This window comes from Euleptes europaea, chromosome 9 (genome assembly GCF_029931775.1).
Source record: "Euleptes europaea isolate rEulEur1 chromosome 9, rEulEur1.hap1, whole genome shotgun sequence".
NCBI lineage: Eukaryota > Metazoa > Chordata > Lepidosauria > Squamata > Sphaerodactylidae > Euleptes > Euleptes europaea.
This window is the reverse complement of record NC_079320.1, coordinates 3,933,768-3,959,236: the sequence shown is the minus strand read 5'-3', so window position 1 is coordinate 3,959,236 and position 25,469 is coordinate 3,933,768. Positions and strand designations below refer to the sequence as shown.

General features: G+C 50.3%; 1 protein-coding gene across 1 annotated transcript in view; it reads right to left on the bottom strand.

The window, feature by feature from the left end:
* The window catches only part of ADAM33 (ADAM metallopeptidase domain 33), an 84,065-nt gene that overhangs the window by 39,979 nt on the left and 18,617 nt on the right, over positions 1-25,469 (bottom strand). Inside the window, exons 4-13 of the mRNA XM_056855769.1 lie at positions 15,127-15,205; positions 13,842-13,918; positions 10,142-10,334; positions 9,322-9,387; positions 7,206-7,277; positions 5,576-5,742; positions 5,043-5,127; positions 4,239-4,381; positions 508-685; positions 74-163 (exon numbers count right to left, since the gene is read on the bottom strand). Coding sequence (XP_056711747.1) covers positions 74-163; positions 508-685; positions 4,239-4,381; positions 5,043-5,127; positions 5,576-5,742; positions 7,206-7,277; positions 9,322-9,387; positions 10,142-10,334; positions 13,842-13,918; positions 15,127-15,205 — 1,150 coding nt within the window. The remainder of the gene's footprint in view (positions 1-73; positions 164-507; positions 686-4,238; positions 4,382-5,042; positions 5,128-5,575; positions 5,743-7,205; positions 7,278-9,321; positions 9,388-10,141; positions 10,335-13,841; positions 13,919-15,126; positions 15,206-25,469) is intronic.

Below are 25,469 nucleotides of genomic sequence, written 5' to 3'. Positions count from 1 at the left end.
ACCTGGTGCCCCTTGGACAACCTCCGTCTGTTGCCGGGGTAGCGACACCGATGGCTAGCGATGAAGGGCCTACCTTGCAGCCGCGGCAGCATTCCCCGTGGGCGCACTCGGCTCCTGCTTTCAGCGTGCAGTTCTGAGGGTTGCAACAGGGGTTCGTGCACTCCTGGAAAGAAGGGAGAAGTCCACTGTGGTCCCTCAACTCCTTCATTCAAAGCACCGGTTCCCACAGCTCAGCACCCATCCATGCCTATTTGCCGTCAGAATTGTGCCCAGGGATGCTGGTGAGAAAAGGCCTTTAAAATCATGGCCTGTAACTTCTTTTTCGCCTCCCCGCCTCTTTCAAAAATTTTTTTACTCTTTTAACTTCCAGGTAGCTTTAGGAATCGCCAGCAACTCTACAGCAAGAACTTACTGTAAGTAGACGAGGTTTTATTTAATTTTTCTCCTGGGATGCTGCCTCCCCCCCCCCACAACCCTCCTGCCAGTTGCCTGGCAACCCTAACATACCTCCATGTCCCCACAGTCGCACTCCTCCCCATCTTCCAGGAATCCGTTGCCGCATTTCTTGCCCACCACCAGATCCTTGGTGTCGGGCATGTTGAACAAGCACATGCCGCCCCCCTTCTGGAAGTAGCTCTCCAACTGCCTCCGGCTGCAAGAGCTGAACACTTTTGCAAAGGGGTGGCTGGAGAGGAGACAAACAACAGGGGGGGGGCACCCCTGAGCAAGCCTCTGCGCAAGAGATGCTGTCATGCAGGGGCCCCTAAAATGGTGCCCGTTGGTGATAGAATCATGAGTTGGGCCATGGAGGCCATCTAGTCCAACCCCCTGCTCAATGCAGGATCAGCCTAGAGCATCCCTGACAAGTGTTCACCCAGCCTCTGCTTAAAGACTGCCGGGTGGGGGGAGCTCACCACCTTCCCAGGTAGCTGACTCCACTGTCGAACAACCCTTACTGTAAAAACCTTTTTCCTAATATCCAGCCGGTACCTTTCCGCCTGCAATGTAAACCCATTCTTGAGAGTCCTATCTGCTGCCAACGGGAACAGCTCCCTGCCCTCCTCCAAGCGACAGCCCTTCAGATACTTCAAGAGAGCAATCCTGACCCCCCTCAACCTCCTCTTCTGCAGACTGAACATTCCCAACTCCCCCAGCCTTTCCTCGTGGGGCTCGGTCTCCAGGCCCCTGATCATCCTCATCGCCCTCCTCTACACCCGCTCCATTCTGTCCACATCCTTTTTGAAGTGAGGCCTCCAGAACTGCCCACGGGACCCCAGGTGCGGCCTGACCAATGCAGTGTACAGCGGAACTTCAATGCCATAGAGTCCAATGGCCAAAGTGGCCGTTTTCTCCAGGGGAACTGATCTCTATCGGCTGGAGATCAGTTGTATTAGCAGGAGATCTCCAGCTAGTACCTGGAGGTTGGCAACCCTACATATGAAGCTGCCTCATGGACAGTCAGGTCACTGATTCCTCTACTCACATTTCCCTGCCATGCCACCTAAGATCTTTTTTAACTGCCAATGCTGGATAATTTTCTCACAATCTGGAGAACCGGGTTCGATTCCCCACTCCACCACATGAATCCAGCTGGGTGACCTTGGGCTAGTCACAGTTCTCTTTGAGCTCTCTCTGCCCCACCTACCTAACAAGGTGTCTGTCATGGGGAGGGGAAGGGAAGGTGAATGAAAGCCGGTTTGATTCTCCTTAAAAGGTAGAGAAAGTCGGCATACACAAAAACCCAACTCTTCTTCATCTTCTTCAGAGTTTGATCCCCGTCTCTGGGGCCTTCCTGGAACAATGTGCCTTGACCCCCTTCGGCTGTTGTTTTCGCCTTAACAATGGCTGTTCTGTGCCTAGCTGATGCCTGTGGTACAGACTCTGCCCCAGAGCGACCCGGGGCCTCCTGCAGTATATACACAAAACCTTTCCCTGCCCCAGACTTCCTTGCTGGGAAAAAAGACTCCACTGTTCCTACCGGCCCATAAATGCATCTAACAGATGCAAACCATTTCTCGGCGTGCGGCCTCCGCCGAAGGGGCGGGCTGTGAATCACCCGCTTTGGGTTCCGGCCGCATTTTCCCAGCCGCCTTCCTTTGTGCCTCTCTTTGAACCACTTTGTCGGGCTACTGTGCGGCTGTCTCCGTCTCGCTTTCCCCCAGAAAGCTGGCTTCAATTTACAGCGGCTGGTGTTTTCCCAACGGGCCCTGCGTTACCCGCCCTGGAAAGCCAGGCTTCAGTGTGTGTGTGTGGGGGGGGGGGAGACTTCTTGCCTTCCAGCCCCAAAGAAGATTCCCGAAGGATACCTGCTCCTTTCAGGAACCAGTCTGAAAACAAAGAAATCGGTTTAGCACTGCCCTTTTTTGGAAGCAAAATTCAGCTAAGCTCGCCTCCTTTCAAAAGAGAAGCGAATTCACGGTAAACTGCAGTGCCGTTTGGACGGTCTGTCTCGTCCCCAGGGCGGCATGCATTGCTCTCTTTCCCTCTTGTAGAGCCAGCTTGGTGTAGTGGTTAAGAGCGGTGGTTTGGAGCGGTGGAGTCTGATCTGGGGAACCGGGTTTGATTCCCCACTCCTCCACATGAGGTTGGCAACCCTACATATGAAGCTGCCTCAAGGACAGTCAGGTCCCTGATTCCTCTACTCACATTTCCCTGCCAGGCCACCTAAGATCTTTTTTAACTGCCAATGCTGGATAATTTTCTCCCAATCTGGAGAACCGGGTTTGATTCCCCACTCCTCCACATGAGCAGTGGACTCTGATCTGGAGAACCGGATTGGTTTCCCCACTCCTACACACAAAGCCAGCTGGGTGAACTTGGGCTAGTCACAGCTCTCTGTTGTGGGGAGGGGAAGGGGAGTGTGAGCTGGTTTGAGTCTCCCTTAAGTGGTAGAGAAAGTCAGCATATAAAAAACAACTCTTCTTCTTCTAAGCTCGCTTCCTTTCAAAAGAGAAGCAAATTCATGGTAAACTGCAGTGCCATTTGGACTGTCTGTCTCATCCCTAGGGCACCATACATTGCTCTCTTTCCCTCTTCACAACAGCCCTGTGAAATAGGCTGAGAGAGAGTGATTGGTCACCCAGCAAGCCTTCATTTATTTATTAATCAATACAATTGATTTATTAATTAAACATTTATATCTCGCCTTTCCTTGTAGTTCAAGGCAGCTCACAATATTGGCAGAGCGGGGATTCGAACTTGGGTCTCCCAGATCCTAGTCCAACACACATAACCACTATACCATTTTAGCTCATGCTGGGCTGTGAGTTTCCTGATTGAAACAGATCTCTGTCATCTGGAGATCAGACGTAATCCCAGGAGATCTCCAGGCCTCACCTGGAGGTTGGCAACCCTACAAAACATGTCGGGCATGACTGTTCCACATCACTAGTCTCACCCTGCCCCACCCCCATCCCAGCCAGCTGTTAGCACCACACACCCCTAACCACTTCAGTCAAAATTCCCTCAGTAACTCCGAAGGCACATCAAGACATTTTGTTCCCCTGTCTCTACTATGTGTGAGTGCATTTGTGTGCGCACATGTGTGAACTGATGGTGTATAAACCAGAGGCTGTGGACAGCTGCAGAGATAGCCTGAAAGTCATGCACAAATCCTTGACTGGCAATGGCTTCTGCGGAAGATCCACCTGGAGACTGGGGCAGAGGCAGCCAACTTTCCCTGCCAACCCTGAACCCAAGCCTGAACTCTCCCTAGAAGATAACATGACTAAACTGAGGCTATCGTACTTTGGTCACGTTATAAGAAGGCAAGAGTCATTGGAAGAGACAACCATGCTAGGAAAAATTGAAGGCAGCAGGGAAAGAGGAAGACCCAACAAGAGATGGATTGACTCAATCAGGGAAGCCACGGCCCTCTGTTTGCAAGACACACAATCTGCAGAAGCTAAAATGACCAAACTAAGGCTATCGTACTTTGGCCATGTTATGAGAAGACGAGGGTCACTGGAAAAGACAATAATGCCAGGAAAAAGTTGAAGGCAGCAGGGAAAGTGGAAGACCCAACAGGAGAAGGATTGACTCCATCAAGGAAGCCACGGCTCTCCGTTTGCAAGACTCGAGCAAGGCTGTTAACAAGAAGACATTTTGGAGGACACGGATTCATAGGGTTGCTATAAGTCACAAGCAATGTGCGGGCACTTAACACGCACACACACAACCCTGTAAAATCAAACGCAAGTTGAGATATCGTTGGGTCACACTCAGATGCTCCATCTTACCCTGTTGCGGCTGCCATGACGCACCCTCCCTCGGACGCCGTGGCCTCCACGCAGCAACCCTCGGTGTCATGGCTCATACCAAAATTGTGGCCGATTTCATGGGCCATGGTGGCTGCAGCCCCCACCGGCAGTTCCGAATGGTCCTAGAATGGTGGACGGGAGGTAGAATGCAACTCATTAATAAAAGAGGAGTCCCCTCCCCCCAAAAAAAAGCCTTGCCAGAACTGTTTAAACAGAAGATAGAAATCCACCCCTGTTGTGCAGCCCACCAAATATCAGTTTCTTCAGCACAAGAGATTTCCCGGTGTATACCATTGAGATCCAGCGTGGTGTAGTGGTGGACTCTAATCTGGTGAACAGGGTTCGATTCCCCACTCAAAATACAAATACTTTAATGGCTTAGATACAATGGTTCTGCTTAAAATTTGCCAGACAGAAGGCTGCAAAATCTAAAGTATCTACATCTGATAAATTCCCCACTCCTCCGCATGAAGCCTGCTGGGTGACCTTGGGACAGTCACAGTTCTCTTAGAACTCTCTCAACCCCACCTACTCACAGGGTGTCTGTTATGGGGAGGGGAAAGGAAGGTGATTGTAAGCCGGTTTGAGACTCCTTAAAGGTAGAGAAAAAGCGGGGTATAAAAACCAACTCTTCTTCTGCCATCTAAGCCAGGGGGAAAACAGTTACTGCCCAACCAGGCAAGCTTTCCTCACTGCTAGCAAAAAGGTTAAAACAGGGATTGTACTGCACGCTTGAAGGTTCAAATGCAAGAGCAGGATCCGAGGGGGCTGCCTTCTCCTTACCATGCTCACGCCACCAGAGTTCTCCGTGCTGCACATTCCCTCCAGTGGGGCCATGCCTATCGTGGTTCCCTTGAAGGTGACGCCACTGTGGGGACAGGGAGGGGAGATCCAAGATGGGGGAAGTTATTCGAGCCCCTGGAGGCATCGAGAGATAACAGCATTCTTATCAGAGCCAAGCAAACTGGTGAACACTAAACGGAACTCAGCTTGCAGAACTCACCGCTACTAGATGTTGTACACATGAAGCTGTCCTATTTTAGCCCGGTTCACAAGTGACAGTGGACAAGCCCACAAACAAGACAACTACAACACCATTTATCCTGCCTGTGTTCCACAGCACCTAACATAATAGGCATGCTCCTCTGATCCTGGAGAGAATAAGGATGCATCATGACTAGTATTCATTTTGACTAGTAGCCATGGATAGCCCTCTCCTCCATGAATGTGTCCAAAGAAATGGAGCAAACAACCACAGGGTGCAGCTAGTTAGGGCATGATGTGTCACAGTGGTGCTACCAGGCAGGAAGACTCACGTCAGCAACTGGGCATTATCGTGCTTCTTCCGAGATTTCAGAGACTTCTTCCACTGCAGGAAGGACCAGAGGGTGGCATTCGCGTCGCTGGTCACTCTACACTGGTCCCGCTCCGTCCACACCTCAAGACCGATCAGGGCCACTTTGATGTTCAGGGCTCTGTAAAACTGGAGAAGGGAAGAGAAAGAGCAGAAAGGAAGAGCCTTTTTAAAATATATATATATATATATCCTACAGAGACATCACCCCAAAACACTGTACAAAATTTTCGTAGGTAAAGCAGAGTTCATGAGAGGACGGACTCTTTAAGAAGGCACACAAGTTTCCTGGGGGCTTGCATCCCACAGTTTGCATCCAGTGCTTTCAAACAGGGCTTGTAACGGGGGAGTTCAGCGAGGGAAGTCGAGGGGGGAGCAGGAGAGAACCCTTCTAGTCTAACCCCCTGCACAATGCAGGAAATTCACAACTACCTTCACACACACCCACACACCCACACACACACACACACACACACATAGAAACCCCTACTCCATGCCCAGAAGATGACAAAAAAACACCCCTCCAGGATCCCTGCCAATCTGGCCTGGAGGAAAATTGCTTCCTGACCCCCAAGTGGTGATCGGCATTTCCCTGGGCATGTAAGAAAGGACCACGAGAGCCAAACACTGGCGCAACCCTTCCTGCCCTCCCTCTCGTGATCTGCCTAAGTACCAGGGAAGAGACAGCGGTTGTGGCACACGATGGCACCAATGACATTGGGAAATGTAATCGTGTGGTCCTAGACGAAAAATTCAGGTTACTCGATAGAAAGTTTAAAGGCCGGGACCTCACAGGTAGCCTTCTCATAATGGCTACCAGTGCCACACACAGGGTCAGCTAGACAGGCACAGAGGTCTCAACCAGGGGTGTGCACCAATTTTTTCGGTATTTTTTGGGTTCGGTTTCATCAAACGCAGACATTTTTGAAAAATCCAGAAAACCCGAATTTTTCAAAAAATTTCAGGTTTGATAAACTCGAACCTGAAAAATACCGAAAAAATCCAGATCTTACAGAAATCTAGCCCATACCTCTTCTTTGGTGTTCTTTTTTTTGGGGGGGGGTTAAATTTCAGGATACCAATATGCACACCCCCAGTCTCAATGTGTAGATGAGAAAGGGGTGCTGGGAGGAAGGGTTTAGATTCATTAGGAACTGGGGGAACTTTCTGTGATAAGCCGAATCTGTACAAAAGAGAATGGGGATTCACTAAAACCGAAAGGGAACCAGGATACTGGAGATTAATATCAAAAAGGTGGCAGGGCAGTTTTTAAGCTAATCCCGTGAAAAGGCCTCTAGTTTGGGACAACACAGTCTAAAGGGATGTTAGTGTAAGGGTAATATTGGTAGGATTTTAAAAAATGGGGGGGCACCTCTCGTGACATGCGAAGAGGAAGAATGGCTGTTTTGGGAACAGGAGAAGAGGAAATGGCTGACTTGTGAGCAGGACAGCTCCCTAATTCCTCCCTCATTCCCCTGCCTTGGTATAAAGTGGCATGAGAAGAACTGATGTCCAAGGAGTTCCGTTTGTCACCCAAATAGCCATGCAACAGTCGCCAGGCCCCTGCTGATCTCCAGCCACCTGCTTCTCACCTTGTCCACATAATTAGCGATCTCCAGGATCCGTTGCTTTGTGCGCCCTAAATTTTGCTTTTGAGACAGAAACTGGGAAAGAGAAAGGGGAAAAGGAGATAGGAGAAGAGCTACAATTAATGATATTCCTTGAGCAATATCTCTACAGACTGCTGTGCACTCTTTGCAGAACTACAAATACCATGATACTCTCTGCAGAACTACAAATACCATGATGTTGTGTGCAGAAACACTCATCCAGAGGGACTTGCCTTCATTCTGGGCCAGAGCCACAGAACACATCTTTCAGATCCCCCAAACTAGAGCACAACTTTAAGCCTCTTGTGCGTGTTCAAATTGTATGGGGAAAATGAGGACAGACCAAAGCTTCATACAACTTGCTCATAACTTGCTCACATAATTTGCTCATGGAATTCCCTGTCACAAGATATGGGTGGTGGCCAAAGACTTAGATGGCGGTTAGGCAGGGTCCAAGGGGAGCTGTCACTCAGCAGCTGTTTACCACAACAGCTAAATGGAATCTCCATATTCTGAGATTGTGTGGCATTGAATGCAAGCTTTCAGAGCCTGGAAAGATAAGGCAAAGATAATGCACTGCTGCTGGTGGGTTTCCTGGAGGTGTTAAGATTTTCAAAGATCTTGACTAGGGGAGAGAGAGGTAGTGTGCAAAGGATTGGGGGGTGGTGAAGATGGTTCTCCAGCAATGCATTTCTGAGTCTCCGTGTGAATAGCAGTCTCAGAGCATGCACAGACATGACAAACAGAGTGGATCTCTGTCTGTAAAAGGTAAACTGTGTGCATACTGAGCCCCAATTCGGATCAGGGCCAAATAGAGGCTCCACCCCCCCACTCAGTTCATTCATCAAAACCAAGATCTCTCTGCTGCTACTAGCATTTCAAAGGAAATGAGATAGGTCCTTGAAAAAAACCATATTTTCCCCTGTAAAATATTTAAAACAGTGTGAAAACCCCCATTTTGATTTGCAAAGTGGTTAAAGCATTCAGAGAAGGATTGGGGAGACCTGAGTTCCAGTCCACACTCGGCAGTGTCTCTATGCTTGAGATTATATTGAAGGGCTTTTGATTCACACAGGATTCTTTCTTAAATTTTGCCCCGAGTCGCAATCCCTAATGAACACATGAATCTACCTTATATTGACCTCAGACACTGGGTCCATCAAAGTCAGTATTGTCTACTCAGACTGGCAGCGGCTCTCCAGGGTCTCAGGTAGAGGTCTTTCATATCACCTACTAGCCTAGTCCCTTTAACTGGAGATGCTGGCGATTGAACCTGGGACCTTCTACATGCCAAGCAGATGCTCTACCACTGAGCCACGCCCCCCCCCCCCGGCAAGGTGAGGTGAGAAACATTGGACTAGGCTCTAGGAGTGCTGGCTTGAAATCCCCATTCAACCACTCAACTCCCTGGGTGATTTCAAGACAGTCACTCAAGCTAGACTACCTCAGAGGGTTGGTGTGAGGATAAAATACAGGACAGGAGAACCTTATAGAGAGGCCTACGTTCTGAGGAGGGAGGGAAGGATAAAAAATGTATTTTAAAAATAATACTAAATCCTTTCTCCCTTTATGGGGCAGCCCTGATCCGAATTGCAAATGTGCATGCATGCAATTTGCCTGTTAAAGATCGACAGAGATCTGTGATCATTGTCATGTCTATTTGAGCCTTTAGGGAGAAAACCTAAGTTGGTCTACTCAGAAGGAAGTCTCATTTTATTCAGTGGGGCTATCAGGAAAGTGTACTCAGGATTGCACAAACAAAGTATGAAATTTAAGGCAAGTTGGGGCAAGGAGGGAAGAACCCGATCACCTTCGTTCATTCCTCCTCCAAAAACAAAGGCTTTGTAGCAGGGCAAGTTTTTTAAAAATTCCAAAAATTTTGCCACATTTTTTCTAGTTAAAGGACCCTCAGCAACCAGACGGGTAAGGTGGGGGCCTTCTTTCCAAGACTTGAGAGAGTCGTTCTCATGAAAGGGCTTGGCGGGCCTCACTTGGTACGACTGAGGAGGACCCGGGGGTAGCTGAGAGGTGCTGCGCAGCAGGGCTTTGGGGTCCCCGCAAGACATCAACACAGCTTTAAAAGGAGCGAGATTCTCACCAGGGTGAAGTCGGCGACAATGAAGAGCTCCATGTATTTCATCGTCCTCCAGGCATCCCTCCTCTTCTGCAAGAGAAACGGCAAAAGTCACGAGGAAGGACATGAGGGGCTGACAACTATGGGTTGGGAAATGCCTGGAGATTTGGGGGCAGATCCTGGGGAGGGGGGGTTCAGGAAGGGAGGGACCTCTCATCACCTGTACCAGGGTACCTCAACCTTTTGGAGCCTGCAGGCACATTTAGACTCCTGACCCGGCATGGTGGGTGCAGCCACAAAATGGCTGTCAAAATGGCAGCTGCAGGAGGCAGAGCCAGCCACAAAATAGCGTACCTTCAGTCACACAGTGAAGATCCTCAGGTTGTGGTGGCAGCAATGTGTTTTTTAATAAGCTGCACACCCAAGCAGATCTCCAGTAGCCAATCAGAAGCCTAGCTGGGCAAAAGCCCCTCCTGGCCCCAACCAATTTCTAGAAACACATGACAGGCACCAGGAAAGGCGTTGGCAGGTGCTATAGCACCCAAAGGTATTACGTTGGAGACCCCGAACCTGTACTCACAGCTGCCTGTATCACCCACATGCCTGCTCCCTGAGTACCGCAGGGAGCAAGGATGGCACAGTGCTTGCAAGCAAGCAGGTGGGGAAGGGTGGGCGGGCAGCAGGGGTGGTGCATGGTCAGTGGCACCGGGCCCGACCAGAAGCCCTGGGACTTGGCAGCTGCCCCTATGGTGACACTGGCCCTGAACGCTTTGCCCCATGCTTTGGCTGATCCAGAGAGCCTGGCATTGCCAGCCAGTTCTTGGCATAGCCTAGGAAGGTTTACCCGCAAGGGTGCAGCTGCCGGTTTCAGGGCTCTCACAAGATCTGCCACGTTGCTGGGGAGCAGCTCGCCGTGCCCGCAGGTCCCGCCTTGGGACGGCAAATGTTCTGCCCTGTAGATGACGTGGTGCTCAGATGCTGAGTCCCCCGGAGGTTTCAGGTAATAGCTGTCATTCTGGCTGAGGGTGATCAGGCCGCTGCAAAAAAGACCAGGAAGGTAGGATGATTACTGCAAAAGATGGGGTGAAGCTCAGTGATCCGTTCTCCCAGCAGAGGTGATTTCTTTGGGTGGAAGAAGGCCCACCCCCAGGTTTTAGGAAGACTTCTTCTTATGGAAGAAAGTACCATCCCTAGTAGGACAGATCACATGGAGCTGCCTTATACTGAAACAGGCCCTTGGTCCATCAAGGTTTGTATTGTCTACTCAGACTGGCAGCGGCTCTCCAGGGTCTCAGGCAGGGGTCTTTCGCATCACCAACTGCCTGGACTATTTTACCTGGAGACTGAACCTGGGACCTTCTGCATTCCAGGCAGATGCTCTGCCGCTGAGCCACGGCTCCTGCCCTACGGCCCCTCCTACTGAATCAGACTCTTGGTCCATCAAGGTCAGTATCGTCTACACAGACTGGCAGCAGCGCTCTGGGCTATGACAGAGGATTGAACCTGGGACCTTTGCCATGCAAGCGGCCAGTTCAAAGGATCCTAGATACTCTGCATTGTCTGGGACCCTACAACCCTGCAGTGCAGGACTTTAATTCTGCACAGGGAGCACAACCTGAAGAGGACTCTGGGCTCTTGTAAAGAGACAATGTTGGTGGTGGGGAAAGAACCACATTTGCCATCCTCAGTTCCTTGGAGAAAGGGCAGGATAGAAATGACATAAAGAAAGGGCTTCAGGCCAGGCACTGCAACCAAGTCTCCTTAACTCTCTAACAAAACGGCTTTCCAGCATGACACAGAGCAAGAGGAATGTCTGTGCTTTTTCCCCTTTTTCTGTGGTGAGTCTGAGCTCACCGGTCTCTTCTTTTCGGAGGGGAAGTGGGACTGTGTCCCAAATTTGGTTGTTATCTGCCCCACCCCGCTGCCCCTTCATGCAAATGCTACATCATGCAAAGGCTCACACGTCACAAAAATTAACTTGCGGAACTCACTGCCACAAGATGTAGCAAGGATTCCACCTTAGATGGCTTTAAAGAGAGTTAGTCAGATTAATGGAAGATAAGGCCATCTATCAATGACTATTGCCCACAACAGATAAGCTGAATTCGAGCCCAGCAGCACCTTAGAGACCAAAACAATTTATGGGGTGGGAGCTTTTGAGAGCCAAAGCTCCCTTCATCAGATGTGACTCCCGAAAGTTCATATCGCATAAATTTTATGGCCCTGATCTGGATAGCCCAGGCTAGCCCTATCTCAGAAGCTAAGCAGGGGCGGCCTTGGTCAGTATTTGAATAAGAGACCGTCAAAGAATACCAGGGTCATGATGCAGAGGCAAGCAATGGCAAACCACCTCCGAACATCTCTTGCCTTGAAAACCCAACCAGGGGTCACCATAAGTCAGCTGTGACTTGACAGCCAAACAAAAAAAAAGGTGTTACTGGACTTGCACCATGCTGTTCTGCTGCAGCCATTTTCTCCTGGGGAACTGATCCCTGTAGCCTGGAGATCAATTGTAAGAACATGAGAAAGGCCCTGCTGGATCAGACCCAGGCCCATCAAGTCCAGCAGTCTGTTCACACAGTGGCCAACCAGGTGCCTCCAGGAAGCCCACAAACAAGACGACTGCAGCAGCAGCATCCTGCCTGTGCTCCACAGCACCCTAATCTTAGCTAATTAAAACCGGTATACAATAAGCCTTAAAAATTTTCCGGGTCTGCAACAACATAAAATAGTCACAGAAGACTAAAAAGAGCTATCCCGCTTCACAGCAGCAGATAACCCACTCAGCTTACAAATAGAACTGTCACACTTCAGGCAGTAAAACTAATTAACTAGGTTAAACCTTAAAATTCTCAGAGCACCGAGGCTGTGTCCGCTGTAGCTGCCCTCCACAGCAACCAAGACAATAGGCCTGCTCCTCTGATCCTGGAGGGAATAGGTATGCATCAGGACTAGTTGCTACGCAGAGTCAGGCAATGGCAAACCACCTCTCTTTGTCTCTTTCCTTGAAAACCCTATGGGGATGGCAGAAGAAGCTAAGCAGGGTCAGCCCTGGTCAGTTTTTGGATGGGAGACCACCAAGGAAGTTCAGGGTTATAAGAACATGAGAATAGCTGTGCTGGATCAGACCCAGGCCCATCAAGTCCAGCACTCTGTTCCCACAGTGGCTAACTAGGTGCCTCTAGGAAGCCCCCAAAGAAGATGACTATAGCAGAACCATCCTGCCTGTGTTCCACAGCCCCTAATACAATAGGTTATGCTCCTCTGATCCTGGAGAGAATAGGTATGCATCATGACTAGTATCCATTTTGACTAGTAGCCATGGACAGCCCTTTCCTCCACGAACGTGTCTACTCCCCCTCGTAAAGCCTTCCAAGTTGGCAGCCATCAATGCATCCTGGGGCAGGGAGTTCCATGAGAACTCCTGGCTCCACCTGGGGGTTGGCAACCATAGCTGCTGGGGGGAAGTAAGATTCTTTGTGCATCCTGATGGGCTTTCAGGGGGCATCTGGCTGGCGATGGAGGGAAACAGGATGCGGGACAAGACGGACCACCAGTCTGATCCAGCAGTACAAGGTAGCTGTCTTGGCATGAGTAGCAGCCCAGTGCAAGTAAGTGTGGAGTCAGTGCCAAACTCCCAGGGGAAAGAGCTTTTCCCTCCCCTCCAAGGATGAAAACCAGTTGTGCTGATGACTGAACGAGGGACTCATCCAAGTGTCCGTTAAGGTCTTGAGTCTGTGCATAGCCAAGAGATGACCTCACTTTGCCGGCGTTCCTAAAGATGCCGCTCACACAGACAAAGCCTGCCAGGGTTATTTTGAGTCCCACAGTGGGCTGGGCCAGCGGCTCGAGCGGGAGAAGCAGTCGGCAGAGGGCTGCAAAGTTTCCCTGGGGCAAGTTCCTTCCCTGCCGTTCCAGCCGCAAAGGAGAAGACCACCTGCTCCAATGTGCAGAGAATGGGAGGACAACAATACTAAGGCTATTTTAGGGACATAGGAACCCCCCCCCCCCATCACAACTTGGGTGAAGCTCTCTGGGGTCTTTGGCAAAGATGGTTGCAGTCTGACAACTGCTGGTGGTGGAGGAGGAGGAGGAAGAGGAAGAGGAAGAAGAACAACTCTTTATATGCCGACTTTCTCTACCACTTAAGGAAGATTCAAAGTGGCTTACAATCACCTTCCCTTCCCCTCCCCTGTGAGGTAGGTGGGGCTGAGAGAGATCTAAGAGAGCTGTGACTAGCCCAAGGTCACCCAGCTGGCTTCACTTGTAGGAGTGGGGAAATAAACCCGGTTCACCAGACTAACATCCGTCGCTTATGTGGAGGAGTGGAAATCAAACACGGTTTTCCAGATAAGAGTCCACCACTCCAAACCACCGCTCTTAACCACCACACTGGCTCACTGGCTCTCACACTGGTTTCCAGTGGTGGAACCTGGGCCTTTCTGGATGTAAACAACACTCTCCCTCCGAGCTCTGGCCAGAAGTCTTCTGCAGACTGAACATCAATCTCTGTGAATGCCAAGCCTCCAACTTGCCTTTCTTACCTGATTCCAGAGCAGGTGCTCAGCACCAACCAGGATCCTTTGTGCCCTCGGACGTGGCCGTGATAGTAACAGTGTTCCTGTAAGAAGACACAACGGAGGGGGGTTGTGACACGCTGCATTTTGTGCGTGCAAATACTCTGGTCATTGGAAGCAGAAGAGCCACAATTTTCACTGAATATGAATAACAAATAGCCGTTTATTCAGACTCCAACCCTGGTCTGGTTAGACCTCACCTAGAGTATTGTGATCAGTTTTGGGCACTGCAACTTAAGAAGGATGTAGACAAGCATCTTGGCTATCTTCTGGGCATGGAGTAGGGGTCACTGGGGGTGTGGAGGGGGAAAATAGTTTGGAATTTCCTGCATTGTGCAGGGGGTTGGACTAGATGACCCTGGTGGTCCCTTCCAACTCTATGATTCTATGATCCCAGAGGACTGGGAGGGAGGGCCCGACATCTAAAACTAAAGTATTCCACCTGCTGAATTATTTTTAATTGTTCAGTTTAATTTGTATATGATGCAGGATTGATTGAAACTATATTTCAATCAATCTCCCTGTGACCTAAGTCTCAACAAAGGGTTGTTGAAGGACATGTGAGATGATTTCCTATTGACTAAACAGAACAGGTCGTGAAAAGTGCAGTCAAGTCACAGCCGACTTCTAGCATCCCCGTAGGGTTTTCAAGGCAAGAGACAAACAGAGGTGGTTTGCCATCACCTGCCTCTATGTAGCAACCCCGGACTTCCTTGGTGGTCTCCCAACCAAGTACTAACCAGGGCCAACCCTAGAGATCAGTTGTAATAGCAGGAGATCTCCAGCTAATGCCTGGAGGTTGGCAACCCTGTCCTACCTGGAAACTGGCATCCCTGCTCTGCGTAATCTGCCTGGGGTCCCAGTGATAAATCAAAATTAACACATTTAGATCCCATGTTTCCCCGCGGTTCAAGGTGGTTTACAATCACAGTTTAAAACATTTTCCGTTAAAACCACAAATAAAATAGCAAACCCCAAATCTTTCCCACCCTTGAGACAGCGCTCAGTTTGCAAGCGGGTGAAGAAACAGCCTGCCAACAGAACAGCATCGCTTTTTTAAAACCTAGGTTTATTTTTTTAAGAACAAGAGAGATGGATGTATGCACCAGCACACACACAAACACACACTGCCAAATTCTGAAGCAAAAGCAAAACACGCACCGCGGCACTTCCAGTTCCAACCCTCTGAACTATTTGGCGGCAAAGCTGCCCCCCGCCCCGCCCTGCCCACGGCCTCTCCCGCCCTACTTACGGTGTGGTCGGGGGTCACGGTCACTGCCTGCCCATCCTTTGTGTAATGCGTCTCAGTGTAACTGGGAGACAGCAGCCGTCTGCGAAAATAGGAAGGAGAAGGGGACCAGGAAGGGCAGTGGTAAGGACAGACCAAGCAAGACACGTTGGCCTCTGAGACACTTCTTTGCAATGGGACCCACCCAGGTTGAATGCCAAGACAGGATTTCTTTCGGAGAGTTTTGGGATTTCGGAGATCCTGTTGCACGCATCTCTTTCCTGCTTCGCTTGCTTTCCCGCCCCTCCGTTACCCTCCGTGTATAGGGTTACCAACCTCCAGGTACTAGCTGGAGATCTCCTGCTATTACAACTGATCTCCAGCCGATAGAGGTCAGTTCCCCTGGAGAAAAATGGCCGCTTTGGCCATTGGACTCTATGGAATTGAAGTCCCACCCTTCCCCAAACCCCGCCCTCCTCAGGCTCTGCCCCCAAAACCTACTGCCAGTGGCGAAGAGGGACCTGGGAACCCTATCCTTGGGTCAAATTTTCATTTGGAAGTTCCTCCAAGCAGGAATCTGTCAATTTCGTTACTATTGCACATCAGAAAGAAAAGGACCGCTTCAGGTGGAACCCCACCTTTGCTGAACCACAGCATAAAACCAGTTTGTTGCGATCAGGGTTGCCCATTTCCAGGTGGGTGGGAAAAAGGCACCTCTATGCTAGGACCTGAGTTTGGAATTCAGCATAGATGCGAAAAGATTAAACAAAGGGCAAAAAACTTTCTGGTGCTACACACTTATGCAAACCACAAAGGTGATACAATGGATGAAAACATGATGAACATGAACAACAACAATGCAACTTAACAAAGAAGAACATACAAAAGCAGTTCCTACACAATTCAAAGGCAAATCCAACAGTCCTTAGTAAGGTAAGTATTCATAACATGTGCAATCCAAAGGCAGAAGTCTTTTGAGAAGAAAAAGTCAACAATCCTTAATAAGGTAAGTGCTCATGTTTGCTAATGGTCCCTCGAAGGTTGCCAAGCAGTGAAGATATAAACTGAAGGGGAATTTCCAGGTGGGGTCTGGAGATCTCCTGCAAGTATAACTAATCTTCAGACCACAGAGCTTCGTTCCCTTAAGAAAAAGGCAGGTTTGGGGAAGATGAAAGGTTACTCTTTATTCTGATCCAGAATGTAAAATTATAAAAGGATTGAAATTTTAGTATGAGAATAATTTTAGGATCAGAACATATTAACGATGGAATGTAATACTTTATTAAGAGGTAGACGGAGGTGGTGGGGAAGTCATTCTATTTCTTATATTCACTTATAATTAAGACAACATTTGATATATTTGTGAGTTTGATATTACTTTTAAATTGTTTTTAAAACGATGAAAAATTTATATCTTAAAAAAACCAATAAAATTTATAAAAAAAAGAAAAGAAAAAGGCAGGGTGGGGGCTCTGTGACATTTCACCCCACCGAAGTCCCTCCCCTCTCCAAACCCTGACTTCTCCAGGCTCCACTCCCAAATCTCCAGGAATTTCCCAGACCAGAGTCAGCAACCCTAAGTGTCATGGTTAGCAATAAGACTGGAAAGCCTTGAGTTCAAATCCCCACCCAGCCATTAAGCTCACTGGGCAACAAGCCAGCTTGCTTGCTTGCTTTCAGCCAAGCCTACCTCATGGGGTTGTTGTGAAGATAGAACGTAGGGGAATCACACATGCTACCCGGGGGTGGGGGAAGATGGGGTAAAATGTAGTAGAAAGAAAGCTACAGGGATTCAGGGATATCTCAGATCTCGACACTTGAATCCGTTTCAACTCCTGCTATGGCTGCCAATCTCCAGGTGGGGCCTGGAGATTTTCCCAGAATTACAACTGACGACCAGACTACAGAGATCTGTTCCCCTGGAGAAAATGGCTGCTTTGGAGGCTGGACTATATGGCATTATACCTCAATGAGGTCCCTCCCCAAACTTCACCTTTCTAGGCTCCACCCTGCCCTGCTGTTGGTCCTCCAGAGGAACTGGTTGGCCCCTGTGTGGGACAGGATGCTGGAATACACGGACCCTCACTGGTCTGATCCAGCAGGGCTGTTCTTAGGAAGGTCTTGGCCTCTATGCCCTGTTGTTGGACCTCCAGAGGAACCGGTTGGCCATTGTGTGAGACCAGGGAAGATGTTCGGTTCTCCCAGGACAGAGCCCTGGCCTCGGATGCTAAGCAACGCCCAGAAATGGGGCCAGAAACCCAAACGAGCTAATCCCAGGACGGCCTTAAATGGAGCAGCCGGCGTGGGGCCATTATCGCCAGAACAGATGAGCAGGCTGCAAGGATTTATCTCGCCCTGCTCCAGACTTTGTTGCTGGGGGGCGGGGAGGGGGGAGATCTGGATCAACGGGCATGCATTTAGCATGATTCACAGCCCCTTGCTGCTTTTTCCAGACCCCACTTAAGATTAATTTCTCGTGTCCTGCCCCTGGGTTCCTGTTTTAAGACCCCTGTCTGAAGGGGTGTGTGTGAACTTTTTAAAAACAAGTCCTTCACATCCAGGCCTGTTCCTAGTGGGGGCAGAGCAGGCTGCGTGCTCAAAAACAAAATATAATAAAAGCAGCAAATAACGGAGAATGAAGCAATCTAAATAATTGTGCCAAGTATTTCGTAGAAGCTGGCCCGGGTGCAGGACACCGAAGCCCCACCCCTGTTCCACTCAGCCCTCCTCCTGTGAGCTTGTGAGATTCTACAAGTGTTTTCCACACATTTTCCACTCAAGTATTGCAAATCATAAGGTCTAGAAACTTGATTTTTAAGAAAAGTAACATGCTGATAGATAGGGTTGCCAACCACTAGGTACTGGAGAACAAGTGTACAAAAGTAGCAAAATTCTTATTAAGTTATTGTCGAAGGCTTTATGTGCAACGTGCAAGAGACTACATTGAAATTTCTAATATTATCAAGAAATATACACCAAGAAGATTGTATCATTTTGTTGCACAGAGACTGCATCAAACATATGTGGTATATATTGTATATATTCTTGTTTACGTTTTCCACTTTTGTTTGTCATTAATGTGTAAGCACTTAATAAGAATTTTGCTACTTTTGTACACTTGTTCTCCAGTTCTGTTTTCCAGACCTAACCGGTATTAGCACTGAGGTGCCTCTCCTTCGGATTATAACCACTAGGTACTAGCTGGAGATCTCCTGCTATTTGAACTGATCTCCAGCCAATAGAGATCAGTTCACCTGGAGAAAATGGCCGCTTTGGCCATTGGACTCTATGGCATTGAAGTGCCTCCCCAAACCCTGCCCTCCTCAGGCTCCACCCCAAAAACCTCCCGCCGGCTGCTAAAACAGGCACGGTGATGCGGCGCTTCCAGAAGTAAAACCGGAAGTGCCGGGTTTTTAGTGTTAAATCAGCCACAGTGAAGTGGCACTTCTGGAAGTAAAACCAGAAGTGCCGTTATACTGCTCCCCCCCCCCGCCCCCTAAAACCTCCCACCGATTGGAAGGGGGGGACCCAGCAACCCTAATGCAGAAGGTCCCAGGTTCAATCCCCAGCATCTCCAGTTAAACGGACCAGGCAAGTAGGTGATGTGAAAGACCTCAGCCTGAGACCCTAGAAAGCTGCTGCCGGTCTGAGTTGGCAATACTGACCGTGATGGACCAAGGGTCCAAGGCAGCTTCATGAGTGTGCATCTCGGAGATTTCTTGAGAAAAAGCAGGCCTCGGCCTTATCAAGCGGGTGTCTCCACTCCCCTGCTCACTCCATCCCCCACGAAAAGGTTGTGCAGAGTCACCCCCCAGCCCTTTTCCCACAGCTGTCTGCCGTCTCTCACCAGCCCTGCTGGGCGGCTGAAGGCCTGACACAGAAACTCAGTTCCACCGCTGACAAATCACTTCCTGATGTCAGGAACAGACCATAAAAGCCGGGAATGGGGATGGAGGATTAATCAAAAGCAGAGACCAGGAAGAATTCGGGGTCCGTCTGCCTTTCGCTCACAGGTCACGGATGGTGGGAAAAAGCACTCCTCTTAGCAAGGAAGGATGATGGGATCAGACACCAAAGGGAAGTCTCACCCAAGGCTGGCTGAAGGCATTTCGATGGCAGAGGTGGAATATAGGGCTGGCAACTCCAACTCACAAATTGTCTAGATATTTGGGGTTGGAGCCTGGGGAGGGCAGGGTTTGAGGAGGGACCTCAGTGGGGTATAATGCCATAGAGTCTACCCTCCTAAGCAGCCATTTTCTCCAGGGGAACTGAGCTCTGTCACCTGGAGATCAGTTATAATTCCAGGCGATCTCCTGGTCCCACCTGAAGGTTGGCAACCCTATGTTGCAAACATGTAGTAGCTAGAGATCTCCTGCTATTACAACTGATCTCCAGCCAATACCGATCCGTTCACCTGGAGAAAATGGCCACTTTGGCCATTGGCCTCTACGGCATTGAAGTCCTTCCCCTCCCCAAACCCCGCCCTCCTCAGGCTCCGGCCCCAAAACCTCCCGCTGGTGGCGAAGAGGGACCTGGCAACCCTACTGAGTAGACAATGCTAACTTTGATTGGCCAGGGGTCTGATTCAATATAAGGCAGCTTCATGTGTTCGTGTGTTCCCCTGGAGAAAACGGCTGCTTTGGAGGGGGGGCTCTATGGTATTATACCCTCCCGAACTCCCACCTCTCCCCAATCTTTGCCCTCTCCAGGCACCACCCCCAAATCTCCAGGAATTTCCCAAGCTAGAGTTGGCAACCTAGGCCCAACAGTTCTGTGGGTTGTGCCATGGGCACTCCGTGGCAGGGCACCGGGTCCGCACACCGAAGGCCCCAGCTTCAATACTGAATTCTGAAAGACCTCAACCCGAGACCCTCGAGGATAGATCCGCTGCCAGTCAGAGTAGACCAGACAGGCCTCGGCAGACCAAGGGTTTGGCTCACTCGAAGACAACCTCTTGTGGATTTTGGCAAAGGCCACTCACAGCGGGTAAAAATAGCGACAGGAAACCTCTTCAACCCCCAGAGCACCGCTTCTTTGCTGATGTTACACTCCTCCCCCTCGCACCATGCACTTGTGGCTTTTGGCCCTGCCCAGACTGGACCTGTGGCCTCCCTGAACTGCCTCTGTGGCTTCTCATATATGCCTCAAGAGCCACAGATGGGTCAGACAGTGGGCAAACATGGAGCCTGTTCCCCGTCTCTTCGCCAACACTGTTTGGGGTGAAAGGGACCCATATCTGACCTTTGTCTGTGCAAAAAGACAGGTCTCCTCTCCAGCATGCATTTCAGGGTAGGATCCTTTCTTCCTAAATAGAATTCATGGAATCATAGAGTTGGAAGGGACCACCAGGGTCATCTAGTCCAACCCGCTGCACAATGCAGGGAATTCACAACTACCTCCCCCGCCCCACACCCCCAGTGCCCCTTACTTCATGCCCAGAAGATGGCCAAAAAAAACCCCTCCAGGATCCCTGGCCAATCTGGCCTGGAGGAAAATTGCTTCCTGACCCCAAAGTGGCGATCGGCTTTTCCCTGGGCATGCAAGAAAGGGCCACGAGATCCAAACACTGACGCAACCCTTCCTGCCCTCCCTCTCACGATCTGCCTAAGTTCACAGAATCAGCTTTGCAGACAGATGGCCATCTAGCCTCTGCTTAAAAACCTCCAAAGAAGGAGAGCCTGCCACCTCCCAAGGAAGCCTGTTCCACCGAGGAAGAAGAAGAGTTGGTTTTTATATGCCGCCTTTCTCTACCACTTAAGGGAGAATCAAACCAGCTTACAATCACCTTCCCTTCCCCTCCCCACAACCTCACCTCATGAGGTAGGTGGGGCTTAGAGTGCTCTAAGGGAGCTGTGTAGGCTTCATGTGGAGGAGTGGGGAGACCAATTCATTTCACCAGATTAGAGTCCACAGCTCATGTGGAGGAGTGGGGAATCAAACCCGGTTCTCCAGATCAGAGTCCACTGCTCCAAACCACCGCTCTTAACCACTACACCACGCTGTCTCCACTCTGTCAGAAAGTTGTTCCTAATGTTTAGCTAGAAACTCTTTTGATTTAATTTCAACCCGTTGGTTCTGGTCCGACCTTCTGGGGCAACAGAAAACAACTCAGCGCCATCCTCTCCACATTCTCATTCCCCTCCCCACAACAGACACCTTTGAGGTAGGTGGGGCTGAGAGAGTGTGATTAGTCCAAGGTCACCCAGCTGGCTTCATGTGTAGGAGTGGGGAAACAAATCCAGTTCACCAGATTAGTGTCCGCCATTCAAGTGGCGGAGTGGGGAATCAAACCCGGTTCTCCAGATTAACCTCCGCCGTTCAAGTGGAGGACTGGGGAATCAAACCCGGTTCTCCAGATCAGAGTCCACTGCTCCAAACCACCGCTCTTAACCACTACACCACTCCGGCTCTCCACACCATGCTGGCTCTCATGTGACACACCATGTTACTGGCCCAAGGTCACCCAGGAAGCCTGCAAGGCAGAGTGGAGGATTCACACCTGGGGGAGGGAGTGTCTCCCAGACCTTAGTCCAGCACTCTTAACCACTGATTTGATAGAGAAATCACCTTGCTTTGTCACTGGGAGCATTTGCAGAACTGTCCCTATAATGTCCAGTCGGGAGATGGGTCAGGATCGCCTTTTGTTTCCACTGGACCAGCCGTGGCTCAGCAGTAGAGTATCTGCTTGGCATGCAGAAGGTCCCAAATTCAATCCCCGGCAAGTAGGTGGCATGAAAGACCACTATCTTGAGACCCTGGAGAGCCGCTGCCAGTCTGAGTAGACAATACTGACTTCGATGGACCGATGGTCTGATTCAGCATAAGGCAGCTTCATGTGATCATGGCTAATACTCACTGCCAGCAATTGCCAAAAATTTAGGAGGGAGATAAACCTGCCAGAAGCCACTGTTCCATTGTTCAAAAGATAACGGATATCGCTGTTCTTATCACTGGAACAAGGTCTGTCTCTTTTGCAACAAATCTCCACAGGCTCAGAAAGGGAGGCTCTGACAGCCCCGGTCCATGAGATTTATCTGGAACGGCTGAGATTGCAGTTGAGATGCGCTCTGGCCGTTCGGCACACGGAACTGGATTGTGGCCGAGGAAAATCCGCTGCGACTTTCTCGCTTCTCAGTTCTGCTAGTCAAGTCGCTCTGGCCTTTTGTGCAGGGACATTTCCCCTAGGAAGCCTCCCTTTCAGTTGCATGCTGAGGGCCAGCAGCAGAATAAAATGTTTTAGAAAGCAGCATTGCGTCACTTCCAGGTAGGGTTGCCAGCCACCAGGTACTAGCAGGAGATCTCCTGCTATTACAACTGATCTCCAGCCAATAGAGATCAGTTCCTCTGGAGAAAATGGCTGCTTTGGCAACTGGACTCTATGGCACTGAAGTCCCTCCCCTCCCCAAACCCCACCCTCCTCAGGCTCCGCCCCAAAAATCTCCTGTCGGTGGCGAAGAGGGACTTGGCAACCCTACTTCCACGTCACATTGCTGATGTGACACTCTAGGAATTCAGAGGGGGAAACTATGATTTTGCCACAAAGTTTGGTCCAAATCCTAGACTCCTAGAGCGTCACATCGATGCCCCGTTGGCAGCATAACATCACTTCTCGTATTTGCCGGAAAAGACCCCACACCAGCAGCTGACAGCTGTCCCCCAATCCCCAGCCCCCTCCCCCTGTCACTGAGTCAGCCTGGAAATGACATCATACCATTGACACAGCAACCCCCATGCCCCCACTACCGCAATCTCCTGCGTCTAGCTGGCGACTCGAGGAGGGGGCACGCAGATCAGACAGCAGATTCACTGAAGCCTGTGTGGTCCATCCCACAGAATACCCCAGACCAAATCCTGTGCAAAGGTACGATGTGAGCTGGTCAGTTGGCAACCTTTGTGCGGACCAAGGCACCTTCAGAGAGCGGTTCCAGCGGCTACCCGGCCAAGCCAACCATCTCTTTCCCTCTGACTTCCCTTGGCTACATTAGAAAGAGTCACAACACACGTTTCAGCCTCGGCCAAGCTTTCCAAGATCAAGTCTATCTCCAAAAACACTTCCTGCCTCGGACCGGCTCCAAGCTAAGTGAGGTTTTCAGCAGGGGTGCTGGCACCGGCCACGAGCGAGCGTTAACAGAATCTCCGTCTCTGTTTGCTTTTCTCCTCTCCTCTCCCCTCCCTCCCTCACCCACCCCCAAAAAAACTCCATGTGTATGTACAAGAAGAGAAATAACATTCCAGAATCCCCAGCAAGATGTGAGGTTTGGAGCCAAAGGAAACGTTGTAGAGGAGAAGAAGGAGGGGGAAAAAACCTCATTAGCAAGACGGCTAAATCCAGAACAGCCCCAGAAATCATTCCAGCCAGACAGAAGTAACCACAAACTCGAAACTAACAGCACCGCCTTAGCCCGCTCAGGGTAGAGGGCAGATCGGTTGCCCGTCCCGCTCTGAAAACTGCTGTCCTGCCTTTCGTTCCACACACCTATCTCCAAGCTGCTGTTCCTGCCAAGCCAGCTGAACCAGCAAGCTCGGTTTGGCCACCGATTCAAGCAAAACACCCAAACGCCCTGCTCAGGTTCTGCAGCAAGGGTTGCCAGTTCTGGGATGGGAAATACCTGGAGAGTCTGGGGGTGCAGCTTGGGAAAGGCGGAGTTTGGGGAGGGGAGGGACCTCAGCAGGGTATAATGCCACAGAGTCCACCTTCCCAAGCACCCATTTGCTCCAGGGAAACTGATCGGTCAACTGGAGATCAACTGAAATAGCGGGCAATCCCCAGGGGCTACCTGGAGGTTGGCAATCTGCAGCCTTTTCTCAGCTAGCTGAGTTCTAAGGTCTTCCCAGCAGCCCTTCACTCAGAGCTGCCAAGCAGCTAAAAGGCCTGCGTCAGCTCATCTCCTTGCCAGCAAGCTAAGGTCCCAAGACACTGTTATGCCCAACGGTGTGGCCCCTGCCACAAATGGCAGCCGTGTATTTAATTCCCCTCTCATCCTGTCTAGTTGACCTTCTCCATGTTTGGACTTCACAAAGTTCTAGGTTTCCCCATGAACACGCATGAACCTGCCTTCTACTGAATCAGACCCTCAGTCCATCAAAGTCAGTATTGTCTACTCAGACCGGCAGCGGCTCTCCAAGGTCTCAGGCAGGGGTCTTTCACATCACCTACTTGCCTAGTCCCTCTAACTGAAGATGCCGGGGATTGAACCTGGGACCTTCTGCATGCCAAGCAGAGGCTCTACCACTGAGCCACAGCAGGATGTTGGGATGTCGAGACACGGGCCAGTTCTCCCAGACGTTACGGAGGGGAATGGAGAGGTTTCGCTCGTGCCTGCCATTTGCTGCGGCCGACTCCCAACTGCTCTTACAATCTGTTTGGATTAGAATTAACTCGCAGAGTGGGATCGTACTTGCTTGGCCCGGGCGGCGACATGATGCACATTTGGACATCCACACTGAAATGTGATCTGAATGGAGGGAAGCATTCATGTCCCCCCGGCATACTTGGTTTTATTTTGATCAGGGGAACACATCTCACAAATGCTTCGGCACATTAAGGTCCCTCCACAGGGCAAATAGAGGCTCCGCCGGGTGATTTCAGGTCAGGAAAATGGAGCGAGGGGAGCCTAACTCCCCTTTCCAACTCCGGGTTGGGAAATTCCTGGATATTTGGGGGTGGAGTCTATGGAGGAGAGGGATAGAAGCAGGGTATAATGCCATAGAACCATCTCTGTTAGTCTCTTGCCATGAAAACCCCAAAAGGGGTCACCATAAGTCGGCTGCGACTTGATGGCACTTTACACACACACACATAATGCCATAGAGTCCACCCTCCAAAGCAGCCATTTCCTCTGTTGAGAGTTTACCTCTGTAGTCTGAAGATCCGTTCTAATTAGGCTTGCCAACCTCCAGGAGGTGGCTGGAGGTCTCCCACTATAAATTCTGATCTCCAGGCCACAGAGATCAGTTCACCTGGAAAAAATGGCCACTTTGAAAGGTGGACTCTAATGGCATTATATGGCATTGAAGTCCCTCCCCTCCCCAAACCCCACCCTCCTGGAGATTTTGGAGGTGGAGTCTAAGGTGGGTGGGGTTTGGGAAGGGGAGGGACTTCAATGGGGAACTGATCGCTAGCGGCTGGAGATCAGTTGTAATAGCGGGAGATCTCCACCTAGTACCTGAAGGCTGGTAACCCTATTGGGGACCCCTGCCTTATAACAACATTGATATCCCCATATCGTAGATGGGGGAGAGGCTAAGAGAAAGAGGTTTGCATAAGGACTCCTGGTGAGTTTGTGGCAGAGGAAAGCCGGGGACCGGAGACCTCCAGGATCACAGCTTTTCCTTTCTCTCAGCTACTAGCACCAGCATTTTAATCG